General features: G+C 45.9%; 1 protein-coding gene across 1 annotated transcript in view; it reads left to right on the top strand.

Annotated features, from left to right (window-relative positions):
- Positions 1-26,533, top strand: part of ccdc22 (coiled-coil domain containing 22) — a 71,303-nt gene that overhangs the window by 16,008 nt on the left and 28,762 nt on the right. Inside the window, exons 4-8 of the mRNA XM_056274387.1 lie at positions 12,864-12,996; positions 15,698-15,804; positions 16,062-16,146; positions 16,415-16,584; positions 19,620-19,826. Of these exons, the coding sequence (XP_056130362.1) occupies positions 12,864-12,996; positions 15,698-15,804; positions 16,062-16,146; positions 16,415-16,584; positions 19,620-19,826 (702 nt within the window). The remainder of the gene's footprint in view (positions 1-12,863; positions 12,997-15,697; positions 15,805-16,061; positions 16,147-16,414; positions 16,585-19,619; positions 19,827-26,533) is intronic.

Genomic DNA, 26,533 nt, shown 5'->3' with positions numbered 1-26,533 from the left:
GAACTCTAACAGCAGTGCTGGCCGACTGTGCTTACTTGGATGCTGTAAACTATACCACTGAGAACAAACGAGAACATTACGCAAAGTAGATTTAAACAACCAGCGGCCGAATTCCTGAAAGCAGTGCGCATTTTTGACCCTGCACAAATACTTATTTTTGACGGTGGATTTAAACTCACTCAGCACGGACATTCCTGGATTTGACAAAAAACTGTAGGCTGGAATTGCCGAACTACAAACACATCGCACAAGAGGTGGACACAACTTTACCAGTGCTAGCTTTTTGGAAATCCTCCGAATCTAGGCTACCACATCTTGCTAAAGTAGCGTGGCGCTGTCTGTCAATCCCGACGAACTCTGTGGACGCGGAGAGGGCCGTGTCAAAACATGGACAAGTATTTTCATCACAGAGACAGAGCATGAAGCCAAGCACCGTCGCAGGATGCTCAATGCTTACATTCAACCACTAGTACGGTTATGCTGTGTACAGTAGGCTGGGCTATTAAGGCCCTGTGTGAATAAAAAGTGTAATTTAATCATTGCCGTGAAATGTTGCATTTTTCTTACAGAATCCGTGAAATCTGTGATTTTCGAGAAACTAGGTCCGTGAAATTGAGCGAAACTTACCGTGAATTTGGTAGGGCCCTAGTCTTGGCAAAGGGTGTGAATACGTATGTACATGCAATATTTCAGTTTTTTATTTTTAATAAATTTGCAAAAATTTCTGCAAAATCTTTCTCACTTTGTCATTATGGGGTATTGTGTGTAGATTGATGAGAAAAAAAAAGAATTTAATCCATTTTGGAATAAGGCTGTAACATAACAAAATGTGGAGAAAGTGAAGGGGTGTGAATACTTTCCGGACGCACTGTATGTGAAGATTGTTGTGTTGTAGTGTTGTTAGTCTATGTTAAGTACACTGAGAGAGTCACGAAACCAGAGTCACATTCCATATACACTCACTGGCCACTTTATTAGGTACACCTTGCTAGTACCGGGTTGGACCCCCTTTTGCCTTCAGAACTGCCTTAATCCTTCGTGGCATAGATTCAACAAGGTACTGGAAACATTCCTCAGAGAGTTTGGTCCATATTCACATGATAGCATCACGCAGTTGCTGCAGATTTGTCGGCTGCACATCCATGATGCGAATCTCCCGGTCCACCACATCCCAAAGGTGCTCTATTGGATTGAGATCTGGTGACTGTGGAGGCCATTTGAGTACAGTGAACTCATTGTCATGTTCAAGAAACCAGTCTGAGATGATTCGAGCTTTATGACGTGGCGCGTTATCCTGCTGGAAGTAGCCATCAGAAGATGGGAACACTGTGGTCATAAAGGGATGGACATGGTCAGCAACAATACTCAGGTAGGCTGTGGCATTGACACGATGCTCAATTGGTACTAAGGGGCCCAAAGTGTGCCAAGAAAATATCCCCCACACCATTACACCACCACCACCAGCCTGAACCGTTGATACAAGGCAGGATGGATCCATGCTTTCATGTTGTTGACGCCAAATTCTGACCCTACCATCCGAATGTCGCAGCAGAAATCGAGACTCATCAGACCAGGCAACGTTTTTCCAATCTTCTATTGTCCAATTTTGGTGAGCCTGTGCCAATTGTAGCCTCAGTTTCCTGTTCTTAGCTGACAGGAGTGGCACCCGGTGTGGTCTTCTGCTGCTGTAGCCCATCTGCCTCAAGGTTCGACGTGTTGTGCATTCAGAGCTGCTCTTCTGCATACCTCGGTTGTAATGAGCGGTTATTTGAGTTACTGTTGCCTTTCTATCAGCTCGAACCAGTCTGGCCATTCTGCTCTGACCTCTGGCATCAACAAGGCATTTTCGCCCACAGAACTGCCGCTCACTGGATATTTTCTCTTTTTCGGACCATTCTCTGTAAACCCTAGAGATGGTTGTGCGTGAAAATCCCAGTAGATCAGCAGTTTCTGAAATACTCAGACCAGCCCGTCTGGCACCAACAACCATGCCACGTTCAAAGTCACTTAAATCACCTTTCTCCCCCATTCTGATGCTCGGTTTGAACTGCAGCAGATCGTCTTGACCATGTCTACATGCCTAAATGCATTGAGTTGCTGCCATGTGATTGGCTGATTAGAAATATGCGTTAACGAGCAGTTGGACAGGTGTGCCTAATAAAGTGGCCGGTGAGTGTATGTGCAACCTACATGGCCAATAGACATGATTCTTATTCTGATACATTTGGTCCCTGGAGAACAACATACGTATGTCAGTCTTGTGCACTTTAGGTGGCCCCTGCAACCCCCCCCCCCGTCATTGACCTTTGAAACCTTGACCCAGGGCCACATTTGAAGGCTTGTAACTCAGCAACTAATAGGTTTATGGACCTGGGGTCCACTGTTATGGAGAATTATTGACTTCCACTATCATGCGGGAAGGGTGAGCACTGAGTGTGGTCAAATTTCACGCTTTCCCAGTCAGAGAGCTAAAATCTGTCAAAACAGAAGTGTTCCTTACCCCCTAAAATCTCCTCAACATGCTTCATTTCATATCCACACCTTTCAGCGATAGTGCAACAGCAATAAAATTACAGTACCCATGCAGCCTCACATTACTGCATGCTGCAGTGAAGTAAAGAGTTTGAGTTTTGTCCCCCCATTCTGTTAGGGTGTCTTAAGAACAGAGTACTGTCATTTAGATTTTGACATATCTGCTCAATAGTCTACTACTACTACTACTTTCAGCTACTCCCATTAGGGGTCGCCACAGCGGATCATCCGTTTCCATCTCTTCCTGTCTTCTGCATCTTCCTCTATCACACCAGCCACCTGCATGCCCTCCCTCACCACATCCATAAATCTCCTCTTTTGTCTTCCTCTTCTCCTCTTCCCTGGCAGCTCCATATTTAGCATCCTTCTCCCAATATACCCAGCATCTCTCCTCCACACATGTCCAAGCCATCTCAATCTTGTCTCTCTTGCTTTGTCTCCAAACCATCCAACCTGAGCTGTCCCTCTAATATAATCATTCCTAATCCTGTCCTTCTTCGTCACTCCCATTGAAAATCTTACCATCTTCAACTCTGCCACCTCCAGCTCCAACTCCTGTCTTTTCGTCAGTGCCACTGTCTCCAAACCATACAACTTAGCTGGTCTCACAACCATCTTGTAAACCTTCCCTTTAACTCTTGCTGGTACCCTTCTGTTGCAAATCACTCCTGACACTTTTCTCCACCGACTCCCCCCTGCCTGTACTCTCTTCTTCACCTATCTTCTACACTCCCCGTTACTTTGGACAGTTGACCCCAAGTATTTAAACTCATATGCCTTCGTCACCTCTACTCCTTGCATCCTCACCATTCCACTGTCCTCCCTCTCATTCACACATAGGTATTCTGTCTTGCTCCTACTGACTTTCATTCCTCTTCTCTCCAGTGCATACCTCCACCTCTCCAGGCTCTCTTCCACCTGCACCCTACTCTCACTACAGCTCACAATGTCATCTGCGAACATCATCGTCCATGGAGACTCCTGCCTGATCTCATCCGTCAACCTGTCCATCACCATTGCAAACAAGAAAGCGCTCAGATCCGATCCTTGATGTAATCCCACCTCCACCTTGAACCCATCTGTCATTCCAACCGCACACCTCACCACTGTCACACTTCCCTCATACATATCCTGCACCACTCCTACATACTTCTCTGCAACTCCCGACTTCCTCATACAATACCACACCTCCTCTCTCGGCACCCTGTCGTATGCTTTCTCTAAATCCGCAGAGACACAATGTAACTCCTTCTGGCCTCCTCTATACTTCTCCATCATATCTGCTCAATAGTGTAAGGAACTAAAGATGAACCCGATAAGATGATAAAGACAAGATCCTGGTCCTGTCAGATTGTTTCTGTTACGGCGTGTGCTCAGTTTTGCAAATGTTAGACCGCATTTTGAAAAACTACCTCCATCCCTCTAGGACTACCAGGATTTCAATCCTACCTAAAACGACCATGGGCGGTCATTTTGACCGCCAGTTTTTAAACTCTATATTCTGTCAAGATAAATACCCAGTTGAGATATTAATGCATTACATGTGTTAGTATGTCTGTTAGTAAACTAACTGACACCAACATTAACATTTTAACAAATATAATACTATTTTTAAACAATTTAAACTTCAGAGAGACATGCTTGAACTTGAATAGCAAAATTGAAACAGTGAAAATATTACCTGAAAAACAAAACAGAAAACACATATTGCTGATCTAACAAACGTAACAAGGCCTATAACATGTGACATGTACAAACAGAACTGAAACTAAATATTAAAACAGTCCCAAACAATGACCAGAACTTAAAAACTACTGGAATGACGGTTTTTTGTGTCAAGATAAATACCCAGTTGAGATATTAATGCATTGCATATGTTAGCATGTCTGTTATGAAACTAACTGACACCAAAATTAACATTTTAACAATTTTAATACTATTTTTAAACAATTTAAAATGGCTGCTGTCCAACGCCTTTAAATACTGCAACACCTCGGTGGTAGTCATGCGGCGTCTGTAACCAAACATGTTGGACATAATCACACATCAAGTTTAGACTATTTGTCTGCACTGGAGGACGCTAGTGTGTTTCTATTTCTTTGCACTGGAGGACGCTAGTATTTTTCTATTTTTCTGTACTGGAGGACGCTAGTGTGTCTCTATTTCTCTGCACTGGAGGACGCTAGTGTGTTTCTATTTCTCTGCACTGGAGGACACTAGTGTGTTTCTATTTCTCTGCACTGGAGGACGCTAGTGTGTTTCTATTTCTCTGCACTGGAGGACGCTAGTGTGTTTCTAGCACAGAGCAATGAACTTCATGAAGGAAATGACGTGACCAACACACGTCATAAATACTGACGTGACGCACACCATCACGTGCAAATTACGAGACTGTCATGTTGACCTCATGGTGGTTTTAGGTCGATCTTATCATAACTTTTTTGTGCGATTGGTCTAAAACTCATTTTAAATGCAAATATATGTAATTTTAGGAGCATTCAGGGAGCGGCAGGTCTGTAAGTTTTTTCTTCACACAGTTGTTAAACTTTGAAAACCCTAAACGGCCATGATGACCGTCTTGGTCGTTTTTAAAGCTTTGACCCTTTCATGCTCAAATGTCATGGTAAAAGTGTTTACGTATTGTTTTATCTTTACTCTTAATACGTGTAACACAATTTTGAGGTAAGAAAAAAAATCATGCATTAATACTTTAAGAACAGACAAAGGTGAACTTCAGTCAGCTGATAACAGTGTTTGACTCAGTCACTTAAAGTCTCATGAAACGGGTTAAAGAGTAAATGTCCCCAGACCAGTTCAATGAGTTTGCTGACATCTACTGGTTAAAAGCTTGTGACATGCCAGGCTGCTCACACTACTCTGTGATGGTAGCGCAGCTGCAGCTAGAAAACATATTAACGGCTCTGCCAAATAACCAGCGCTGAAACTGCTGTTGACAGTTGTTAGTGCTGGCTGTGTCTGTTTTTCTATCAGTTCTGATAGGTGTGCTGGCACAGCTGAATGAAACATTTTGCCTCTCAGTCTGTGGATGTGCAGCCTCCTAGGCGGACCCTGGCACAAATACGACCAATATGAACTTGCACTTTGCAAAAAGAAAAGGTTTGCTGTGTGACCATTTTGGTTTAACCCCAACGCTGTCTTTATTTTCATAATATAATGCTATATAAGATAGCATAATATAATATATGTAATATATAATATAATATTAATATACATTATAATATATTATAATATATAATAAATACACATATAAATATATAATATATATTATACATTGTAATCTATATTAATATACACTCACTGGCCACTTTATTAGGTACACCTTGCTAGTACCGGGTTGGACCCTCTTTTGCCTTCAGAACTGCCTTAATCCTTCGTGGCATACATTCAACAAGGCACTGGAAACATTCCTCAGAGAGTTTGGTCCATATTGACATGATAGCATCACACAGTTGCTGCAGATTTGTCGGCTGCACATCCATGATGCGAATCTCCCGGTCCACCACATCCCAAAGGTGTTCTATTGGATTGAGATCTGGTGACTGTGGAGGCCATTTGAGTAGTGAACTCATTGTCATGTTCAAGAAACCAGTCTGAGATGATTCGAGCTCTATGACATGGCGCGTTATCCTGCTGGAAGTAGCCATCAGAAGATGGGAACACTGTGGTCATAAAGAGATGGACATGGTCAGCAACAATACTCAGGTAGGCTGTGGCGTTGACACGATGCTCAATTGGTACTAAGGGGCCCAAAGTGTGCCAAGAAAATATCCCCCACACCATTACACCACCACCACCAGCCTGAACCGTTGATACAAGGCAGGATGGATCCATGCTTTCATGTTGTTGACGCCAAATTCTGACCCTACCATCCGAATGTCGCAGCAGAAGTCGAGACTCATCAGACCAGGCAACGTTTTTCCAATCTTCTATTGTCCAATTTTCGCGAATTTCACCCTGTCCTGCCACCCTGGTCTCACTCAAGGCGGCAATATCGATGTTGTACCTGTTTAGTTCATTTGCAATAAGTGCTGTGCATCTCTTGGGTCTTTCTGCATTTTCCCTGTCACGAAGAGTGCGAATGTTCCATGTGGCAATTTTCAAAGGTGTTGTTTTTGTCTTTTTTCTGTTGTTTCGACCGCAAAAATAGGGCTCCCTCCGACTGCGGTTTGCTGGATGGCGTGACGTGGAGCAGGCAATTTTTAGGTTACCTTTTCTAGACCTTTCCTCATGCCAGGGAGGTGAGCAGTGCAATCTTAAAGAGGGCTGCTCAGTTCACTCAGAGGGCTGACGGACTCCACTTCTGCTCCTTTCAGTGAAGAATGACCATATGGTCTAAGCCGCCTGTGTGCAGGTTTGTGGCTACGACTTCCAGTGTACCCACACCTGTCGCTTCGTCACGCCCCTATTGCCATAGGACTTTGAGAATAAAAATGGGGTGATGGATGGATGACTGATGACTTGCGCAAGGATTTTGTTTAAAGTGGGGAAGAGTTTCGCATCATCAACCCCACTCTCTCATCCGAGACCACCTGCTACCAGTGCCAAGACTAAGCGAGACGACTGGCAATGGAGACGGATGCAGATTTTTCCTCGGGGTTTCTTCTCGAAGCCTTTCCCGTAGACGAGTACACCTGCAAGGCAGCGATGATTTAAATCAGAGTTTTCCTTCTCCTAGATGAATTGCCTGACAAGGCCAACGAGCGTCATCTGCCCGGGTTTGAAATCAGAGTTGTCCTTCGCCTAAATTGGCTGCCAAGCAAGGCTAACGAGTCCAATCGACCCACCCGGTTATACCACCGCGAACCCGGTCGCCCCCCGCAGCAGGCCTTGTGAAAAACAAGAGGTACCACGAGAAGGTGCTGCTGCGGTCACAGTTGCGTAGGAGTGGCCATATGCTAGCATATGTAACCGGAAACCATATGCAAGGTCCTACCTAGCAAGCCAAGTGATGGACCCCTGGCGATCACGACACCAGGAAACGAGAGGCAACCGCACCGCTTCGCATTCCTTTTGGCAATTAGGACATCTGGCCCAATACTTGCCACCTGCTATGCACTGACCTGCTGTCATTACCATGTCCTGGAAGCTTCTAGTTTATTAGTTATTTTACACTGATGTACTGACCTGCTCTCATTACCATGTCCTGGAAGCTTCTAGTTTATTAGTTATTTTACACTGATGTACTGATCTGCTGTCATTACCATGTCCTGGAAGCCTCTAGTTTATTAGTTATTTTACACTGATGTACATTACATTACATTACAGTCATTTAGCCGACACTTTTATCTAAAGCGACTTAAAATAAGTGCATTTAACGTAGGAAATCAGGAGAACTACTAGTCAACAGCGGTCATAAGTGCAACTAAACAAGCATCTAAGAGCAAAACCAGTGCTAAAGTAAAAGTGCAAGAAAGTTTTTTTTTTAATGAATGAATACAATAAATGCTAAGAACAAGTAACAGGGTAGCAGTTCTTAAAGAGGTGAGTTTTCAACCTGCGCTGAAAGATGGGCAGCAACTCCACTGTCCTGACATCAGTGGGGAGTTCATTCCACCACTGTGGGGCCAGGACAGAAAAGAGCCGTGACCGGATTGATCGGCAGCAAGGGCCTCTGAGCAACAGGGCAACCAGGTGTCCCGAGGCAGCAGAGCGAAGTGGTCAGGCGGGGGTGTAGGGCTTGACCATGGCCTGGAGATAGGAAGGAGCTGTTCCTTTCACTGCCCTGTAGGCTAGCACCAGAGTCTTAAACTGGATGCGAGCAGCTACTGGGAGCCAGTGTAGGGACATGAGAAGGGGAGTTATGTGGGAGAACTTAGGGCGGTTGAACACCAGACGAGCTGCAGCTTTCTGAACAAGCTCCAGAGGTCTGATGGCTGACGCCAGGGTGCCAGCAAGAAGGGAGTTGCCATAGTCCAGCCGGGAGATGACCAGAACCTGGGTGAGCACCTGTGCCATCTCGTTAGTGAGGAATGGGCAAATCCTGCTGATGTTATAGAGGAGAAATCTGCAGGAGCGAGCAACAGATGCAACGTTTGAAGCAAACGACAGTTGGTCGTCCACGATCACACCCAGATTCCTCACAGTCCGAGTTGGCGTCACCACGGTGTTGTCAATGGTGATGGCCAGGTCTTGGTGCGGGCAACCTTTCCCCGGGAGGAACATCAGCTCTGTCTTGTCCAGATTGAGCTTCAGGTGATGTGTCACCATCCACTCCGAGATGTCAGTCAAGCACACAACACTACGGGTGGAAACCATGTGCATGTGGGTAGGGGGAGGGGCTGAGGGGGGTTAAGAGAGGGAGAGAGAGTAGGACATGAAATAGTGGTCAGAGAGCTGGAGGGGAGTAACAGAGAGATTGGAAATAGGACAATGTCTGGTAAAGATAAGGTCCAGCTGGTTGCCAGCCTTGTGGGTAGGAGGAGAGGGTGAGAGGTGATCGTCAAAGGAGGAGAGGAAAGAGAGAAGAGGATCTAACTTGTTAGTGTGGATGTTGAAGTCACCGAGAAGGGTAAGTGCAGAGTCATCAACAGGGAAGTGCGAGACAAGTGTGTCAAGCTCCTACAGAAACTCACCAAGGGGGCCTGGTGGGCAGTACACAACCATGATGGTGAGTTTGACTGGATAAGAGACAGTAACAGCATGAAATTCAAAAGAGGGCGGAGAAAATTGTGGAATGGAAATGAGAGTATTTCCATTTCAGGGAGATTAGCAGGCCAGTACCACCACCCCGCCTCCCAGGTCTGGGAGTGTGAGAAAAAGAGTACACATCAGACAGAGCTACGGGTGTGGTAGTGTTTTCTGGCATGATCCAGGTCTCAGTTAGAGCAAGAAAGTTGAGGGAGAGCAAGGATGTGTAGCCTGAGATAAACTCAGCTTTCGGCACCGCAGACTGGCAATTCCAGAGCACCTCCCATCACCACTTGCTCAACGTGAGTAGAGAAAGTGGGATAGATGAGATTGGTAGGGTCACAGCGCCTAGGAGTGACCCAACGTCTATGCCAGCCCCGGGAAGAGGAAAGGACAGGAATGCGAAGGAAACACATAGTCTATACTAGGTACACAAAATACAGATGACTGACTGGATCTAAAAAGAGTTGTCCGTGCTTGTCGAAGTCTTGGCTTGAAAAAGTCGCGCTTGCCTTTGTTCACGCTAGCCTTCGTTCAACCTAGGATTGTTTGCCTGACACTTGGAAGCAGCAGTGATTTAAAGAACACTGATTGCTAATTGTCTGCCAGGAGTGCAGGCCACACCCTGGCCACTTAACACCAAATTGGCCAAAGAGGTACACTGAAAATAGGCTTATTGCCCAGAAACTGGTCACTTATGTAAAACTCTATCAAACCTCACACAATACTATTAAAACTGCAAACAGCAAGTTACCAAGGAATATATTTATAAGCTAAAAGGACAGCTAAGTCAGAAAAGCTACGCAACAAGAATTATTTAAGGGCACACTAGGTAAAAAACAGCTACAGCTAGAATAAGTAAATAAGACAAGTAAGTAAATAGAATAAGACACCTACAGCTAGAATAAGATCGCACTAGGAACCAGAAGAAGATGTAAAGAGAAAAGGACTAATACTCAGGCAGCTGGAATAAGACTAGTAGCAACTTGTTAAGCAAGAAAGATGATACTTACTCTATCCTAGATGAACCAGCAATTCAGAATCACTCCAGAAGTTAAAATGCACACTCTCAGTGTACTGACCTGCTGCCACTTAATGTACTGACCTGCTGCCATTACCATGTCCTGGAAGCTTCTTGTTTATTAGTTATTTTACACTGATGTACTGACCTGCTCCCATTACCATGTCCTGGAAGCTTCTAGTTTATTAGTTATTTTACACTGGTGTACTGACCTACTCCCATTACCATGTCCTGGAAGCTTCTAGTTTATTAGTTATTTTACACTGACGTACTGACCTGCTGTCATTACCATGTCCTGGAAGCTTCTTGTTGATTAGTTATTTTACAGTGGTGTACTGACCTGCTCCCATTACCATGTCCTGAAGCTTATAGTTTATTAGTTATTTTACACTGATGTAATGACCTGCTGCCATCACCATGTCCTGGAAGCTTCTAGTTTATTAGTTATTTTACACTGATGTACTAACCTGCTGCCATTACCATGTCTTGGAAGCTACTTGTTTATTAGTTATTTTACACTGATGTACTTACCTGCTGGCATTACCATGTCCTGGAAGCTTCTAGTTTATTAGTTATTTTACACTGATGTACTGACCTGCTCCCATTACCATGTCCTGGAAGCTTCTTGTTTATTAGTTATCTTACACTGATGTACTGACCTGCTGCCATTACCATGTCCAGGAAGCTACTTGTTTATTAGTTATTTTACACTTATGTACTGACCTGCTGCCTTTACCATGTCCTGGAAGCTTCTTATTTATTAGTTATTTTACACGGATGTACTGACCTGCTGCCATTACCATGTCCTGGAAGCTTCTTGTTGCAGCACACAGCCTCTGTAGCTCCATATTTAAGACATTTTATATGAAACTCCACCGTGGGTGATGGTATGTCCAGAAGGGCTCTGTGGGCCCTAGCTCCTGCTCTCTCTCAGGGTAACTCAGAGTGTTGTGCAGGAAGTAGTCTACCTTTTCTTTAAAGCATTCAAGACCACCACTGGGGTTCTGCCCTAACACTTACCTTGTGAATCCGAGTGGATCAGCTGTAAATGCAGTATGCTTCCTGGCTCTCTCTCTCCTCCATCTCCTGTGCTGTTCTGCTCTGCAAAGGGTCATGACTTCTTCCTGATGATGTAACAGAGCTCAGCCAGTGATGGTTTCTGCTCCTCGATTGCTACCTTGAACTGCCTTGCAAGAGTCCGAAGCTCTTGCTGCAGTTGGTGGATCTTGTCTGCCCTTCGGTTCATGGTATAGTTGGGTCTGGTGGTCTTGCCCTCTTCAACACCAAACCTCTCTGTTGCAAAACTGACAATGATGGTTGTCATTGTCGGAAGCTGTCTGGCTGTGTCTCCCTTTGCTGTTAACATGATGATTCTGGCCACGTCCTCGTCAAACCGGTGCCACTCTCTGTGCTTGCTTGCTGGAGGCCACTTGATCCGATTGCTGAACTACTCTGCTGGGAGCCAGAGAGCTTAGCCCATGGAGGTTCTGGGCTTTGTGGGGTGTCTCCAGGTCAGGCTCCTCCTGCGTCTCACCAGGAGCGGATCCTGTGCACTGCACTGCTCCCCTCCGCACCAAGCATTTCATTCAGGCCTGATGGAGTTTAAGCATTTCATTCAGGCCTGATGGCATTTAAGGCCATGCTCGTTCTTGCAGACCTTTTGAGTTGTTGTCGTTGATAATCTGTTCGCCAAGGTCGTCATTGTTAGGTTCATCCTATTGTGGTGCTCATTCTTCCATTGGGCTCCCCTGGGGGTATATCCCTGTGTGTTCTGTAGCTTCTTTTGGGGTGCTTCCTCCCGAAAGGTGCGGGTTGGGCTGCTACCCACCCTGCCTCAGTGGCCGTCTTTCCAAGCAGTCAACTGTCTCTCCAAACACTTGGAAAAATTACAAGAGATAACAGGTAAGAGTAGGAAGAAACGAGTTGCATACCCTTTATTGAGGGAAAAATATATGCAAAGGAATGGTGTGTTTGCAGTGACAACAACAGAGTGTCTTGACAAGGACAAGCATAGACGTGGGAAGAAGGAAAGCTTTTGTTTCAGAGTTTGTAATTTTTTGAACACATACTTCGAAGTGCGCGGCACACTGGTGCAGTGCTTAGCACGGTCGCCTCACAGCAAGAAGGTCCTAGGTTCGAGCCCCGGGGTAGTCCAGCCGTGGGGGTCATCCCGGGTCGTCCTCGGTGTGGAGTTTGCATGTTCTCCCCGTGTTTGCATGGGTGTCCTCCGGGGGCTCTGGTTTCCTCCCACAGTCCAAAGACATGTAGGTCAGGTGAATCAAAGACATGTAGGTCAGGTGACTCGGCCGTACCAAACTATCCCTAGGTGTGTGTGTGCGTGTGTGTGTGTGTGTGTCAGCCCTGTGATGGCCTGGCGGCCTGTCCAGGGTGTCTTCCTGCCTGCCGCCCAGTGACTGCTGGGATAGGCTCCAGCATCCCATCACCCAGAGAGCAGGATAGGTGGTTTGGATGATGGATGGGTGCATGCTTGTATTTTTTTTTTGTATTTTTTTCTGTTTTCGGTGTTTTTTTAAGTGCTATAGAAATGAAAACGGCATTATTCATTAACCACGTGACAATGTGTGCTTGTGTTTAGCATTGTTTCCCTAAGCTGATGCGTTCCTCTGTGGTCAGTGTGTAACTCCGTGATGTTTACTTCCAGGACCTTGGCTTCAAAGGTGAAATAGGCTACCAGACCTTTCTGTACAGCAGTGAGCCAGAGATCCGCTCCCTCCTGATGTTTCTGGTGGAGAAGCTGCCCAGAGAGAGTGCTGAGGCCTCCGACCAGCCAGCAGGTACTCTGTACTAGTGTTTACGTAGTCCCCATCCACTCGTTTCACTTTACTTTCCCCAGTGTGTCGGCTCTCAAGCAAGGTGTCATGTCATGTCTCCGGAGAGCCACCGGGGGAGATTTATTGAGAGCAAATTAGTTCCAAGTTTGCCGACAGTTAGCAGTAATGGGGTGGGCAGTTTAGCAGGGTAATAACTGGAACTGGGCAGGATGGTGAAGACAGGTGAAGACCTGTTAATGTAAAGATGACTGGTGCTATACAAACATGTGTTGTGCATGTGTCCCTTCGGTTGCTCCAAGTACAGTCTGCAACTCTGCTCTGTTGTGTAGCCTGTCTGGCTGCATTGACAGCATCGTGGTCTTTGGGAACCATGGACCCATATGATTCTGCACTCTTCACTGTACTACATGAAGGACTTAATAATAATAATAATACATAATAAATTGATATTAATAATACATAAAAAATTACTCTTATATAGCGCTTCGCAGTCGCATCACAATAACTTAATAATAATAATAATGACCTGCAGCAGCTTGGGTGGTAATGGTCTGTGCTACACTTTTCAGTGGTTCAGTATTCAGTACGCAGGTTGATCCTTCAACGCTTCCTTATAAAATGCTGAGTATTACACTGTAGACTGAGGTGAAGGCAAATTTTTTTTGTTTTCTTTTTTTTTTTTTCTTTTTTGGGATTTCCCCCCCTCCTTTTTCTCCCCAATTGTATCCGGCCAATCACCCCACTTTTCCGAGCCGTCCCGGTCTCTGCTCCACCCCCTCTGCTGATCCGGGGAGGGCTGCAGACTACCACGTCTCCTCCCATACATGTGGAGTCACCAGCCGCTTCTTTTCACCTGACAGTGAGGAGTTTCACCAGGGGGACGTAGCATGTGGGAGGATCACACTATTTCCCTTAGCCCCCCGCCCCGAACAGGTGCCCCAACCGACCAGAGAAGGCGCTCGTGCAGGGAGTCATTTGATTCACTCTTAATGTCATTGATGCTGCTTAATGCAGCTTTAACACTGAAATGTCATAATGTGTTGTCTAACATTTTGTGCTACAACCTTTAAAATCTATGAGGATGTCGAATAAGAACTAAAATGACCCGCACCAGGACTCCTGGTGATCAAGTGTCTCAGAATTACTCCTAGGAATTGCGATGAAATGATGAAACTGTTGGACTAACAATACTTCAACCTTGGAGTGGGATTTGGGAGTTAGTTGTGAATCTTTGTAAGTATTGTGATGTATTATTATTATTATTGTACAAATGTCCTTTAACTTCATGCCATAACAAAATATAATAAGCGGGCGGGTCCATTCCTTGGGTCTAGGGTTAGAATGAGGTAGAAGTCTATTTGATGGATAGTGCCTTTCTTAGGATATGAGATTTTCCAAGTCGTGCAATCTTCTGTAGTTCTTGTATAGTTCTTGCATTCTGATGTTACCCGGGATCCGTTGGGTGTATTTCTCCATCCTTTTTTTTACAAGTCCCAGGGCTCCTATCACTACTGGTATTGTTGTGGTTTTCATTCCCCACATTCGTTCAATCTCGATTTCAAGGTCTTTATATTTGGACAGTTTTTCAGTTATTTTTACTGAGGTGTTCCTTTCAGTCGGGATAGACATGTCGATGAGTAGGCAGCTTTTTTCTTTTTTGTTCTTGATTATTTTTGTTATCATTATTATTATTATCAACATCATCATCTGGCACCTATGTTTATAATCACATAGTTTGTGTCAGTAACAAGATGAATTGAGAAATCTTATTGTAAAGTTCTCCCAAAAAGGGAAAAACAGCAACAAACCCCCCCCCCAAAAAAACTGATTAACAATCAGCAGTAACGTGGACGTTGTACCGGACCATTGTGGTGAAGAGGGAGCTGAGCCAGAAGGCAAAGCTCTCAATTTACCAGTCAGTCTTCGTTCCAACCCTCACCTATGGTCATGAGCTTTGGGTAGTGACCGAAAGAGTGAGATTGCGGATACAAGCAGCTGAAATGAGTTTCCTCCGTAGGGTGTCTGGGCTCAGCCTTAGAGATAGGTTGAGGAGCTCAAACATCCGGAGGGAGCTCGGAGTAGAGCCGCTGATCCTTCGCATCGAAAGGAGCCAGTTGAGGTGGTTCGGGCATCTGATTAGGATGCTTCCTGGGCGCTTTCCTTTGGAGGTTTTCCAGGCACGGCCAACTGGGGGGAGACCCCGGGGTAGACCCAGAACTCGCTGTCCAATCTGGCCTGGGAACACCTTGGGATCCCCCAGGAGGAGCTGGAGGGTGTTGCTGGGGAGAGGGAGGTCTGGAGTAACCTACTTAGCTTGCAGCCAAGGCGAACCCGACCCCGGAGAAGCGGCTCAAGATGAATGAATGGACGAAAGAATAACTAGTCTCAAGCTGAATAACAAAAATAACCTGATCAATTAAGCTACCAATGCAGGTAGCATGACCAAATTTTTGTAGGATGTGGAAGGCAGGGACTGGACAGTGCTACTAACAGTGCTTGTGTCAGTCAGAATAGAATCAGAATCAGAACAGTACCAGGACTGAATAGAATGAAGTGACAAATAATGTGAAACCTGGGGTTGAACGTCAGGGAGAGCAAGAGAGACAAATCAAAAATGCATGTCCATGAATTGCCCTTTTGGGACAAATGAAGTCATCTGAGTCCAAATATAACACCTAATATCACTTTTCTCCTCTTCCTTCAGGTAAATCATCAGTTCTTCAGAAAGCCATCGCTGTCAAGATCAGAGCCCAGCTAACTACGCCCTGGCTGCCTCCACATTGCAGATTACCTTCTCTCTGTAAAACACAGGTTGGCCTCTCATAACACTGCCGCTAGCACACACAAGTGTCGTGCTTATGGACATGATGTGATTGCTATGTCACGTGTGAAGCACAGCATCAACTTGTGAAGGTCATAGTTCACCTGTGCAGATTGAAGCCAGTGCTACTGTCCCTCAAAGTCAAAGTTTAGTTCTGCATAAATTATTGTATTTTGCTGTTGGTATTCTCCACAGAGCAAGTGAGTTCAAAAATTGATTTCTGAACTTTGTTTTTGTTACCTTTCAGAGCCCAGGACCATCTCAAAGATTCCAAGTTCAGCTCCTGAGTTTACCACACAGCATTAAAGGTCCAGGAAAAATGCAAAGGAAAGGTAATATATATGCTATTCATTTTTTCTCTTCCAGTGCTGTGCGTTTTGGAACTGTTGGAGTTAGGAGGGAGTGGGTCCCTGCTTACTGAATAACAACTAAGTGTGAAAATAAGTATTCACACCCTCCTTTAATAATTTGGTAAATGAATTTCTTAAGTTTCTGGTTCCTTTTTGTACTGTAGCATGAATCCAACAGGCAACCGAGGTCACTGCTGGAATGGTTCGAAGGAGGAAAAAAGATGTGTACTTTTCTATGCCTTAATTTCAGAGGTCAAGGACTACCAAAGAGACTTTCTTCTCCCTGTGACGGTCCAGCCTTCCCATCATGCCTCAGTGGCAGCATCCTTACTAGAACAGCACATGGCTGAGTTGAGTGCAGCTCAAGAGTGGGAGGGAGAGTGGAACAGCCAGGGACTCCTCTCCCGTCTCGCTCCAGAGGTACATTTTACTCTCAAAGGCCGGCAAATAATAATCTCTCAAGCCATGGTATCTGGCAATAATTCCACCCAAAAAATAGAAAGTTTTATGAAAAAAAAAAAATCCAATAGATCCTAATACCAAAAATTTAGCTCTTTAGAAATGGGTGGGGCGTTAGGCTTATTGGGTCATCAAACAAACAAATTATTTTTTCATTTTATCATTTAAGCCTCTGGGGATGCACAAGCCAGTGCATCCTTCGTGCCGGTCCCAAGCCCGGATAAATGGGGGAGGGTGGCGTCAGGAAGGGCATCTGGCATAAAATCTTTGCCAAATCAAATATGAGGATCATAGATCAGATTTCCATAATGGATCGGTTGAGACCCGGGTTACCAACGACCGCCACTGGTATTTATGGCCAGCAGGGTGCCGGTGGAAACTATGCTACTGTTGGGTGAAGGAGAAGGAGTGGGGGAAGGCATGTCCAGCGGCAGTGGGAAAGGAGGAAGGGTAGGAGTGTGGAGGTGAGAGTCGGAACTTTGAATGTTGGCACTATGACTGGTAGAGGGAGAGAGCTGGCTGATATGATGGAGAGAAGGAAGGTAGATAGACTGTGTGTGCAAGAGACCAGATGGAAGGGGAGTAAGGCCAGGAGCATCGGATGTGGGTTCAAACTCTTCTACCATGGTGCGGATGGGAAGAGAGTGTCTTGGTGGTGAAGTAAGGCCAGGCGCATCGGAGGTGGGTTCAAACTCTTCTACCATGGTGCGGATGGGAGGAGAGTGTCTTGGTGGTGAAGAGAGTGTTGGACAGAGCGATGAGTATGAAACTGGTAGTCAAAGGTATGATGATGTTACAATGGTACAGCTTCATTTAGCAGACACTTTTATCCAAAGAGACTTGAAACAACACAAGCAAGGATCTAGTCAGGAGGCGACAACACAAGTGCCAAAAAACTAGGTTCAAGTCCGATAGGACATAGGTGTCAACAGGCAGTGCACAAAGGCAATGCATAGGGTGATGATGAAGGTTATCAGGGCATATGTCCCACAAGTTGTGTGTGAGATGGAAGAGAAAGAAGAATTCTGCAGTGAGTTGATGAAGTGGTGGAGAGGGTACCCAAGGAGGAGAGAGTGGTGATTGGAGCAGACTTCAATGGGAATGTTGGTGAAGGGAACAGAGGTGATGAGGAGGTGATGGGTAGGTATGGTGTCAAGGAGAGGAATGTGGAAGGACAGATGGTGGTGAATTTTGGTAAAGGGATGGGAATGGCTGTGGTGAACACATATTTCAAGAGGAGGGAGGGACAAAGGGTGATGTGTAAAAATGGAGGAAGGTGCACACAGGGGGACTACATCTCATGAAGGGGGCACGATCTGAAAGGGACTGGGGACTGCAAGGTGGTGACTGCAATTGTTATTTGTACAGAGAGCAAAAACAACATGAAATTTCACAAAACAGTAGTAAGTAAAAGTAACAGTTTCAGAAAAATATGCAGCGTGAAGAAGTTAAGCTTGTGTCTGGAGAGGCTGTGAAAAAACAGAATGGAGAATGTCTGACGTGTATCCCTGCTTGAGTTTGTATTTCTTAAACTGATAATCTCCTTTTCTTATAAACAACTATCAGTTTCATCACCTGCAATGGTAAAATAATATTTATTCAGCTCAATCAATCCATGGAAGCTTTTGCTACTGAAAGCATTTGCATTTCAAAAAACTGCTTGTCTGACCTTTCCCGTGAAAGAAAGCTCAAGCTGTGCATAGGAACTCCATCCATCCATTATCCGAACCGCTTAGCCTGCTCTCAGGGTCGCGGGGATTCTGGAGCCTATCCCAGCAGTCATTGGGCGGCAGGCGGGGAGACACCCTGGACAGGCTGCCAGACCATCTCACAGGGCCGACACACACACACACACACACACGCACACACACACACATTCATTCCTAGGGACAATTTAGTACAGCCGATTCACCTGACCTACATGTCTTTGGCCTGTGGGAGGAAACCGGAGCCCCCAGAGGAAACCCACGCAGACACGGGGAGAACATGCGAACTCCACTCAGAGGACGACCCGGGGCGACCCTCAAGGTTGGACTACCCCGGGGCTTGAACCCAGGACTTTCTTGCTGTGAGGCAACTGAGCTAACCACTGCGCCACCGTGCTGCCGCATAAGAACTCATGCATTTTATTTTAGTCTGCAGTGGCTGGTCCACCAGAGAGGATAGGCAGAACTTTCTGTCTCGTGGACCAGCCAGAGAGAAGCTGTGTGTGTGTGTGTGGTCCAACAAATAGGATACATTAACACAACATTGTAATGGTAATGGACATTTATTTAGCTAGCAAGCAATGTTTGGTCCACCAGAGATGATGAAGTGGAACTTTATATTTTGTGGACCAACCAGAGAGAAACCTCAAAGATAGTCAACTACCGATAGATGGTAATGTAACATAGTGGAATTTTTTTAGACTGACAATTTCAATCAGGTGGCGCAGCGGTTAGCGCGGTCGCCTCACAGCAAGAAGGTCCTGGGTTTGAGCCCCAGGGTAGTCCAACCTTGGTGGGTTGTCCTGGGTCATCCTCTGTGTGAATTTGCATGTTCTCCCCATGTCTGCGTGGGTTTCCTCTGGGGGGTCTGGTTTCCTCCCACAGGCCAAAGACATGTAGGTCAGGTGAATCGGCCGTACTAAATTGTCCCTAGGAATGAATGTGTGTGGGTGTGTATGGGTGTGTCAACCCTGTGAGATGGTCTGGCGGCCTGTCCAGGGTGTCTCCCTGCCTGCCGCCCAATGACTGCTGGAATAGGCTCCAGCATTCTCGCGACCCTGAGAGCAGGATAAGCCGTTCAGATAAAGAATGGATGGATGGAATTTCAATCAAGTAACGGATATATGTAACATAAGGATAGGTTGAGGAGAATATGAAGTCATCAACAAAATAAGAAACACATTTTGTTGTGCCAGTTTAGAAATATGTCTGTGGTCTGATGTTTTTGCAAAAATAAACCTATATTTGGCAGACACTGCTTATTTTAAGTGTCTACCTTTTCATTAACAGGAGTACCGGTCCAGGAAAATCACACGCTTGCATAAGCGCATTGTGGAACTGCTGCGCTCTGCTGCCAAGCCCTGCTCTCAAAGTGACGTTAGTGGTCCTCAATCCTGTGCAGACTTATCAGAAGTGCTGCAGTCTCTCAAAGGCTCTGCCATCAGTGACAACAAGGGAAGCCACTTCACCCACACGCAAAAATTCAGCTTCACACAGGTGAGAACCTCTCACATTCAAATGGCTGTATATGTATGGAAGCATACTCCATACAATATTCAAATTGAGTTTTAATATTCAAAATTAACATTGCAATCTTTGATGTTTTGAAGATACATTCTAGGATGCGCTTGGACACAGCATCAGTGACGTTTCATGAGGTCCTTGGGTGTTTCGGATCTTTCAATGTCATACACCCTCGCTCAGGCGACCCAGCTAGGGTTGATCAGGCCCTGGCTTGTGTCCCAGCAGCATTGGTCAACAGATCACTCCTCCTGATCCAAAGCCATCTGGAGGCCCTCTCTGCAGTTTCCATGGTAGACTTAATGGCTTTCATTTTTGCAGCCCCAGTAATGCCAAGTAAAGTATAGACCTTGCACAGTGAGCGACCAGCAAAGCCTCTACACCCCACTTCAGTGGACTCACAACGCGCCTTTGAGCCTCTCCACCGGCACTGATCCACCAGCTCCTGGTACTTGGCCCACTTCCGCTCATTCGTCTCTTCCATCCAGTTCCCCCAAAGGAACTGTCAGCTCTATAAGGAGAACCTGCTTTGAAGAGGCTGATTGTAGCACTATGTCTGGCCTCAGTGAAGTTGTCATAATGTGGTCTGGGAAACTGAGCTGCCCCCCCAAGTTGACTCGCAGCTCCCAGTCTGACGCAGAGGTGAGGAGACTGGCTGCTGATCTGGGCTATGACTGAAGCTGCTCACCAGCCCTGAAAAAGAAAGTGTTCCTCTGTCCACGGGCTTGTGTGTTGTTGGCCACAACTTTGGAGAAGGCCTCTTCGACTGTCTTCAGTACCTGGTCATGTCACCAGTGGTATCAGCCCCCCCCAGGGCTATTGGGCAGCTGCTGGGGATGTGCTCAGGACAGGACTATGAACTTGATCCGCTGTGATTCTGCCTGCCAGATATCGGCCCAGCATATCTTCCTCTCCAGCACACCCTCCCACCTTGTCCATGCTTCCTACTGCCGCATGTCTACCATTCTCCTGGTTCTTTCCTCCTTGACACCTGCCCGCATCTCGTCCAGGACTAGATGGCTTCTGTCCTTGCCATGGGCTTTATCATAGCGAGGTTGTGGGATGGCTCCTAGCCCTGCCCGTCCAGTTGCCACCATGCCCACCAAATCCCGGTGTCTCAGCCAAAGATGCAGCTATCTCCCGGCCTTCCAGGGCTCACAACTTCCTGCCTGTCTGCACCATAATGTTTGCTAATGCCACTCTAGAGTCATTGGAGCCCCGATAGAGTAGTGCCTCTCCCATGTGAAAAACTCTGAACTCCTCATCGAGGCTTCTGATAAGGAGCTGGAGTTTTTTTGCTCCTCCCATACATTGCTGCACTGCTAAGGCTGTGCGGCAGAGCCAGCCATCTCTGGAGGTAGCTACTGATCTTTCTCTCCACAGTCTCCACTGTCGACAGAGTTAACTCATAAACCAGCCGAGGCCAGAGGACTTAGGGTAAGATGCCATGTTGGTAAAGCCAAGCCTTGAACCTGCCAAGTAGGCCAGACTTGTCTGCTTTGGTGAGCCAAGTCTCAAGCGCCTTGATGGTTGCTTGGATTGCCACTGCATCCCTGAGGCTACAGTCAAAAGACCTTGCCTAGACTCTTGATTGGTTTCTCGGTGATGGATGGATGGAATTGCAATCCAAAAAGACGCGAAACTTGTCCACCACTTTTCCCCTCTTCAACACCATGGCTCTGGATTTGGCTAGTTTAAAACTCATCCTCGCCCAGGAAATGAGCTTCTTCAGGCCCTGGAGGATTCACCTACCACCAGGCACCAATGATGTGGTGACAGTGAGGTTGTCCATAAAGGCTCTGATGGAGGGCCGCTGAACACCTTACTTGGACAGAGGCCCTCTGCACTCAGTTTCAGTTGCCTTGACCACCCTATTAATGGCAAGGGCTGAGAGTGGAACACCCAGTTATAATCCCCTTCTCGAGCCAGTGCCAGTCAGACTTTGTGTTCCCAGAAGGGATTCAGAGCCCAAAGTTCCCGTAGTAGTTCAAGAGGAGGTCCTTGATCTTACTGGGTACATGGTGTTGGTCAAGGGTAGTCTCGAACAGCTTGTGGGGTGTTGAGCCGTATGCATTGGTGAGGTCGAGCCAAAGCACAACTGAGTCACCCTTCCCTTCGTGCGCCTCCCTTATCAGCTGGGTGACAACTCTGGTGTGTTCTAGGCACCCTGGAACTCCAGGAATGCCACCATTCTGTATTGAAGTATCAATGTAGGCATTCCTAAGGAGGAAGCCTGTCATCCTTCTGGATAGGACACTGAAGAAAATCTTCCCCTCCACACTAAGAAGTGAGTTGGATCTGAACTGCTCCAACTTGTTTTGAGTTCTCTTCCTTTGGTATCGAGACTCCCTCTGCCTTCCCCCACTGGTCTGCTACAGTTCCTCTGTGCTAAATCACTCGCAGAATCTTCCAAACGATACCGAGGAGAGCTGGGTAGCGTTTGTGCATCTTATAGGGTACTCCACTGGGTCCCGGAGCAGAGCTGGCTCTGGCTGCAGTAACCACCTCCTGGATTTCCTTTCAGGTGGGCTCTCTGGTGTTGAACACCACCATGGTTGATGGTATGCCCAAAAGAGTTCTAAGGGCCCCTAGCTCATGTTCTCTATCAAGGTCACTCAGAGTGCTGTGCAGGAAGTGGTCTACCTCTTCCTTAGAGCAGGCAAGATGACTGCTGCACTTCTGCCATAATAGCTGCCTTGTGAAACCAATGGATCAGCTATAAACAAAGGATGCTTCCTGGCTCTCTCTCTCTCTCCTCCATCTCCTGTGCTATTCTCTGTGCAGGGTTATGAGCTTCTTCCTGATTACATAACAGAGCTCAGCCAGTGGTGGTTTCTCCTCCTCAGTTGCTACCTTTGAACTGCCTTGCCAGAGTCTGAAGCTCTTGCCACAGTTGGTGGATCTTGTCTGCCCTTCAGCTCATAGTGTAGTTGGGTCTGGGGTTCTCGCCCTCTTCAACACCAATCCTCTCTGCTGCAAAACTGACAGTGATGGTTGTCATCATCAGAAGCTGTCTGTGTACGTCTCCCTTTGCTGTTGATTTGATGGTTCGGGCCGCATCCCCATCAAATTGGCACCAATCCCTGTGCTGGCTTGCCGGAGGCCACTTGAGCCGACGCTGCTGAAAATACTTTGCTGGGAGCCAGAGAGCTTAGCACTTGGAGATTCTGGGCTCTGTGGGGTGTCTCCAGGCCAGGCTCTTCCTGCGTCTCACCAGGAGCAGATCCTGTGCCCTGCCCTGCTCCCCCTGCGGCAATCATTTCCTTTTGGCCTGATGGATTTTAAGGCCATGCTCATTCTTGCAGACCTTGCCGCAAATGCATCTTCTAGTTGTCCTTGATAATCCATTTGCCAAGGTCATCATCGTTAACGTCCATCCTATTGGGGTGCTCATGAGCACCCAACACCCAGGGATGAGCTACCTTTTTGTGTCTGTCTGCAGTTTTTGTGGGTACTTCCTCGAGGAAAGTGCAGGTTGGGCTGCTACCCCTTCCTACCCATGTTGCCATCTTTCTGAGCTGTCAACTGTCTTTCCAGTTGTCACCAATCTGTTCTTGGTGGTCCACCAGCCTCTTCCTGGGCGTCACTGACTGAACAAGTTTGAATGATTCGAGGATACATTCTAGGATGTGCTGGGACAACATCATCAATGATATTTCCTGAGGTTCTTGGGTCTTTCGGATCTTTCAATGTCATTGCTCAGGCAACCCAGCCAGGATTGATCAGGTCCTGGCTTGTGTCCCAGCAGCATTGGTCCACAGATCACTCCTCCTGATCCAAAGCCATCTGGAGGCCCTCTCTGCAGCCTCCATGGTAGACTTGTTGGCTTTTGTTTTTGCAGCCCCAGTGATGCCAAGTAGAGTGTAGACCTTGCATATTGAGCAACCAGCAAAACCTCTACACCCCACTTCAGTGGGCTTATAACGTGCCTTCCAGCACTCCGGCATTCAATATTGTTGAATCAGAATTTTCTCAGAAGACAAAAATGCATATTAATAAGGCATTTGACATTTCATTTACAAAGATTTCTTGATTCATTTACTTCATTTAAACTCTAATGCAGAAGGGAAAATTACGAGACTGAGAAAATTGAATTTTTCAAGTGCTTAAGCAGTTTACTCCTACTACTACTACTACTAATATTGTCAGATACTCCCATTAGGGGTCTCCACAGCGAATCATCCATTTCCATCTTTTCCTGTCCTCTGCATCTTCCTTTGTCACGCCAGCCACCTGCATGTCCTCCCTCACCACATCCATAAACCTCCTCTTTGGCCTTCCTTCTCTTCCTCTTCCCTGGCAGCTCCATATTCTGCATCCTTCTCCCAATATACCCAGCATCTCTCCTCCACACATGTCCAAACCATCTCAATCTTGCCTCTCTTGCTTTGTCTCCAGACCGTCCAACCTGAGCTGTCCCTCTAATATACTTGTTCCTAATCCTGTCCTTCTTCATCACTCCCAATAAAAATCTTATCATCTTCAACTCTGCCACCTCCAGCTCCACCTCCTGTCGTTTCGTCAGTGCCACTGTGTCCAAACCATATAACAGCTGGTCTCATTAATTTTTTATAAACCTTCCCTTTAACTCTTGCTGGTACCCTTCTGTCGCAAATCACTCCTGACACTCTTCTCCACACATTCCACCTTTTCTGCTTTGTCTTCTTCACCTCTCTTCTGCACTCCATGTTATTTTAAACATTTAACCCCAAGTATTTGAATTCAACCACACTCATCACCTCTACTCCTAACCTAGCTTCCACGACTCTTTCCCATATGTTCATGCTGTGGTTGATCAACTTTATACCTCTGTAGTTACTACAGCTCTGCACATCACCCTTATTCTTGAAAATTGGTACCAGTACTCTTCTCACTCTGCAAACTTTCCAAGATCGTTTTACACATTCTAGTTAAAAACTCCACTGCCATCTCTCCTAAACATCTCCGTGCCTCCACAGGTATGTCATCAGGACCAACTGCCTTTCCACTCTTCATCTTCTTCATAGCTGCCCTCACTTCCTCCTTGCTAATCCACCGCACTTTCTGATTCACTATCCCCACATCATCCAACCTTCTCTCTCTCTCATTTTCTTCATTCATCAGCCCCTCAAAGTACTCCTTCCACCTTCTCAACACACTCTCCTCGCTTGTCAGCACATTTCCATCTCTATCCTTCATCACCTTAACCTGCTGCACATCCTTCCCAGCTCGGTCCCTCTGTTTAGCCAATCGGTACAAATCCTTTTCTCCTTCCTTAATGTCTAACCTGTCATACAATTCAACATACACCTTTTCCCTTTCCTTTGCCATCTCTCTTCGCATTATGCTGCATCTCCTTGTACTCCTGTCTCTGTCTATCCCACTTCTTCTTTGCCAACCTCTTCCTCTGTATAATTTGCTGTACTTCCTCATTCCACCACCAAGTCTCCTTGTCTTCCTTCCTCTGTCCTGATGACACACCAAATACCTCCCTTAGGTTTTTGGTAATGTAATGTTAAATATCTTTTTAATTTGAAAATGTGGATTCAACAGCATTGAAATGGAAATGTAAAATTATGTAACAGAGGTAAAAAATATACTTTAAGGATATATTATATATACTGAAATAGAATGTTGACATGTAATAAGATTGCAATACTGTTTTCTATTTTCCATTATTATTTGAATAAACCTGATCAAAAGCATGTATTTTTCTGTTTAAATGTAAAGCAAAAACCATAACCCTCTGGCATGTAAATGTTCATACTCTCATGTGCTGATGGCGAATGTAAATGGGATTATTGAAGTGAATGTCCATTTTGAGTCAGAATTTCACTCAAGTGGAAATTGTAGATTTTAATACAAGGCTGTGTTTTACAAATTATATTTCTGTTTGTTTATTACATGCAGTATGCGTCCATATACCCTACAGAGCATAATTCCATAAAGCACTTTTATCTGAACGCAATGTGAGTTGTTATTAACATGACAATGACCAAGTCCTTAAGGTCGCTGCACCTGCACTTGTTCCCCATATGCAATAGACCCTTTTACTGTTTGTAAACAGTGATGACGTAGGCGTGGATGGGCGCGCATTTAGGCAACAGAAATATGGCAGAGTTAGCTAGTTTGTCAAACTATGCAAGGGGATTAATGACAAAAGATCGTGAAAGTTACCTGAATAAATTAACTTTGGCGAACAGCAACCAACTTCCAGATCCGTGTGGTATTACCGAGTGGGTGGAAGACGTTACTAAGTGGCCTAATATCCAGTGGCCAGATATACGTATGTACATATTTGGTGGAGAAACCAAGCATATACACAAGAGAGAAGTTGCAGGCATACAAGTCAGTGGATGCTTACAACTATGTTGTCTGTGGTCACGTACAAAATGTAAAATACCATGACATAGACTCTGAGTTTTGTGTCCTGAAATCCGAAGTCTTGCCAAGTCAAAGACAAGGACACAAGACGGCTTTGTACGAGGCATGGGTCATCATAAACAAACCCGAGAACCACGTCCTCACAGCCCGGTGTAGCTGCATGGCAGGGTGAGTATTTGTTGTCCTGTTGCTTTTCTGGTTTGCTCAGGGTTCATGATATCGGCCTAGTTGTTGTGCAAACATGAAATCTGCTTCTATTTTACTGTCATTTTCTCCCCTCATCACATCTAAATGTGCCTTTCCCTGTAACTCAGTCATGA

The sequence above is a fragment of the Lampris incognitus genome, chromosome 2 (assembly GCF_029633865.1).
Source record: "Lampris incognitus isolate fLamInc1 chromosome 2, fLamInc1.hap2, whole genome shotgun sequence".
Lineage (NCBI taxonomy): Eukaryota > Metazoa > Chordata > Actinopteri > Lampriformes > Lampridae > Lampris > Lampris incognitus.
Note: the sequence above shows the minus strand (reverse complement) of the source record. Positions and strands in the feature narration are given on the sequence as shown.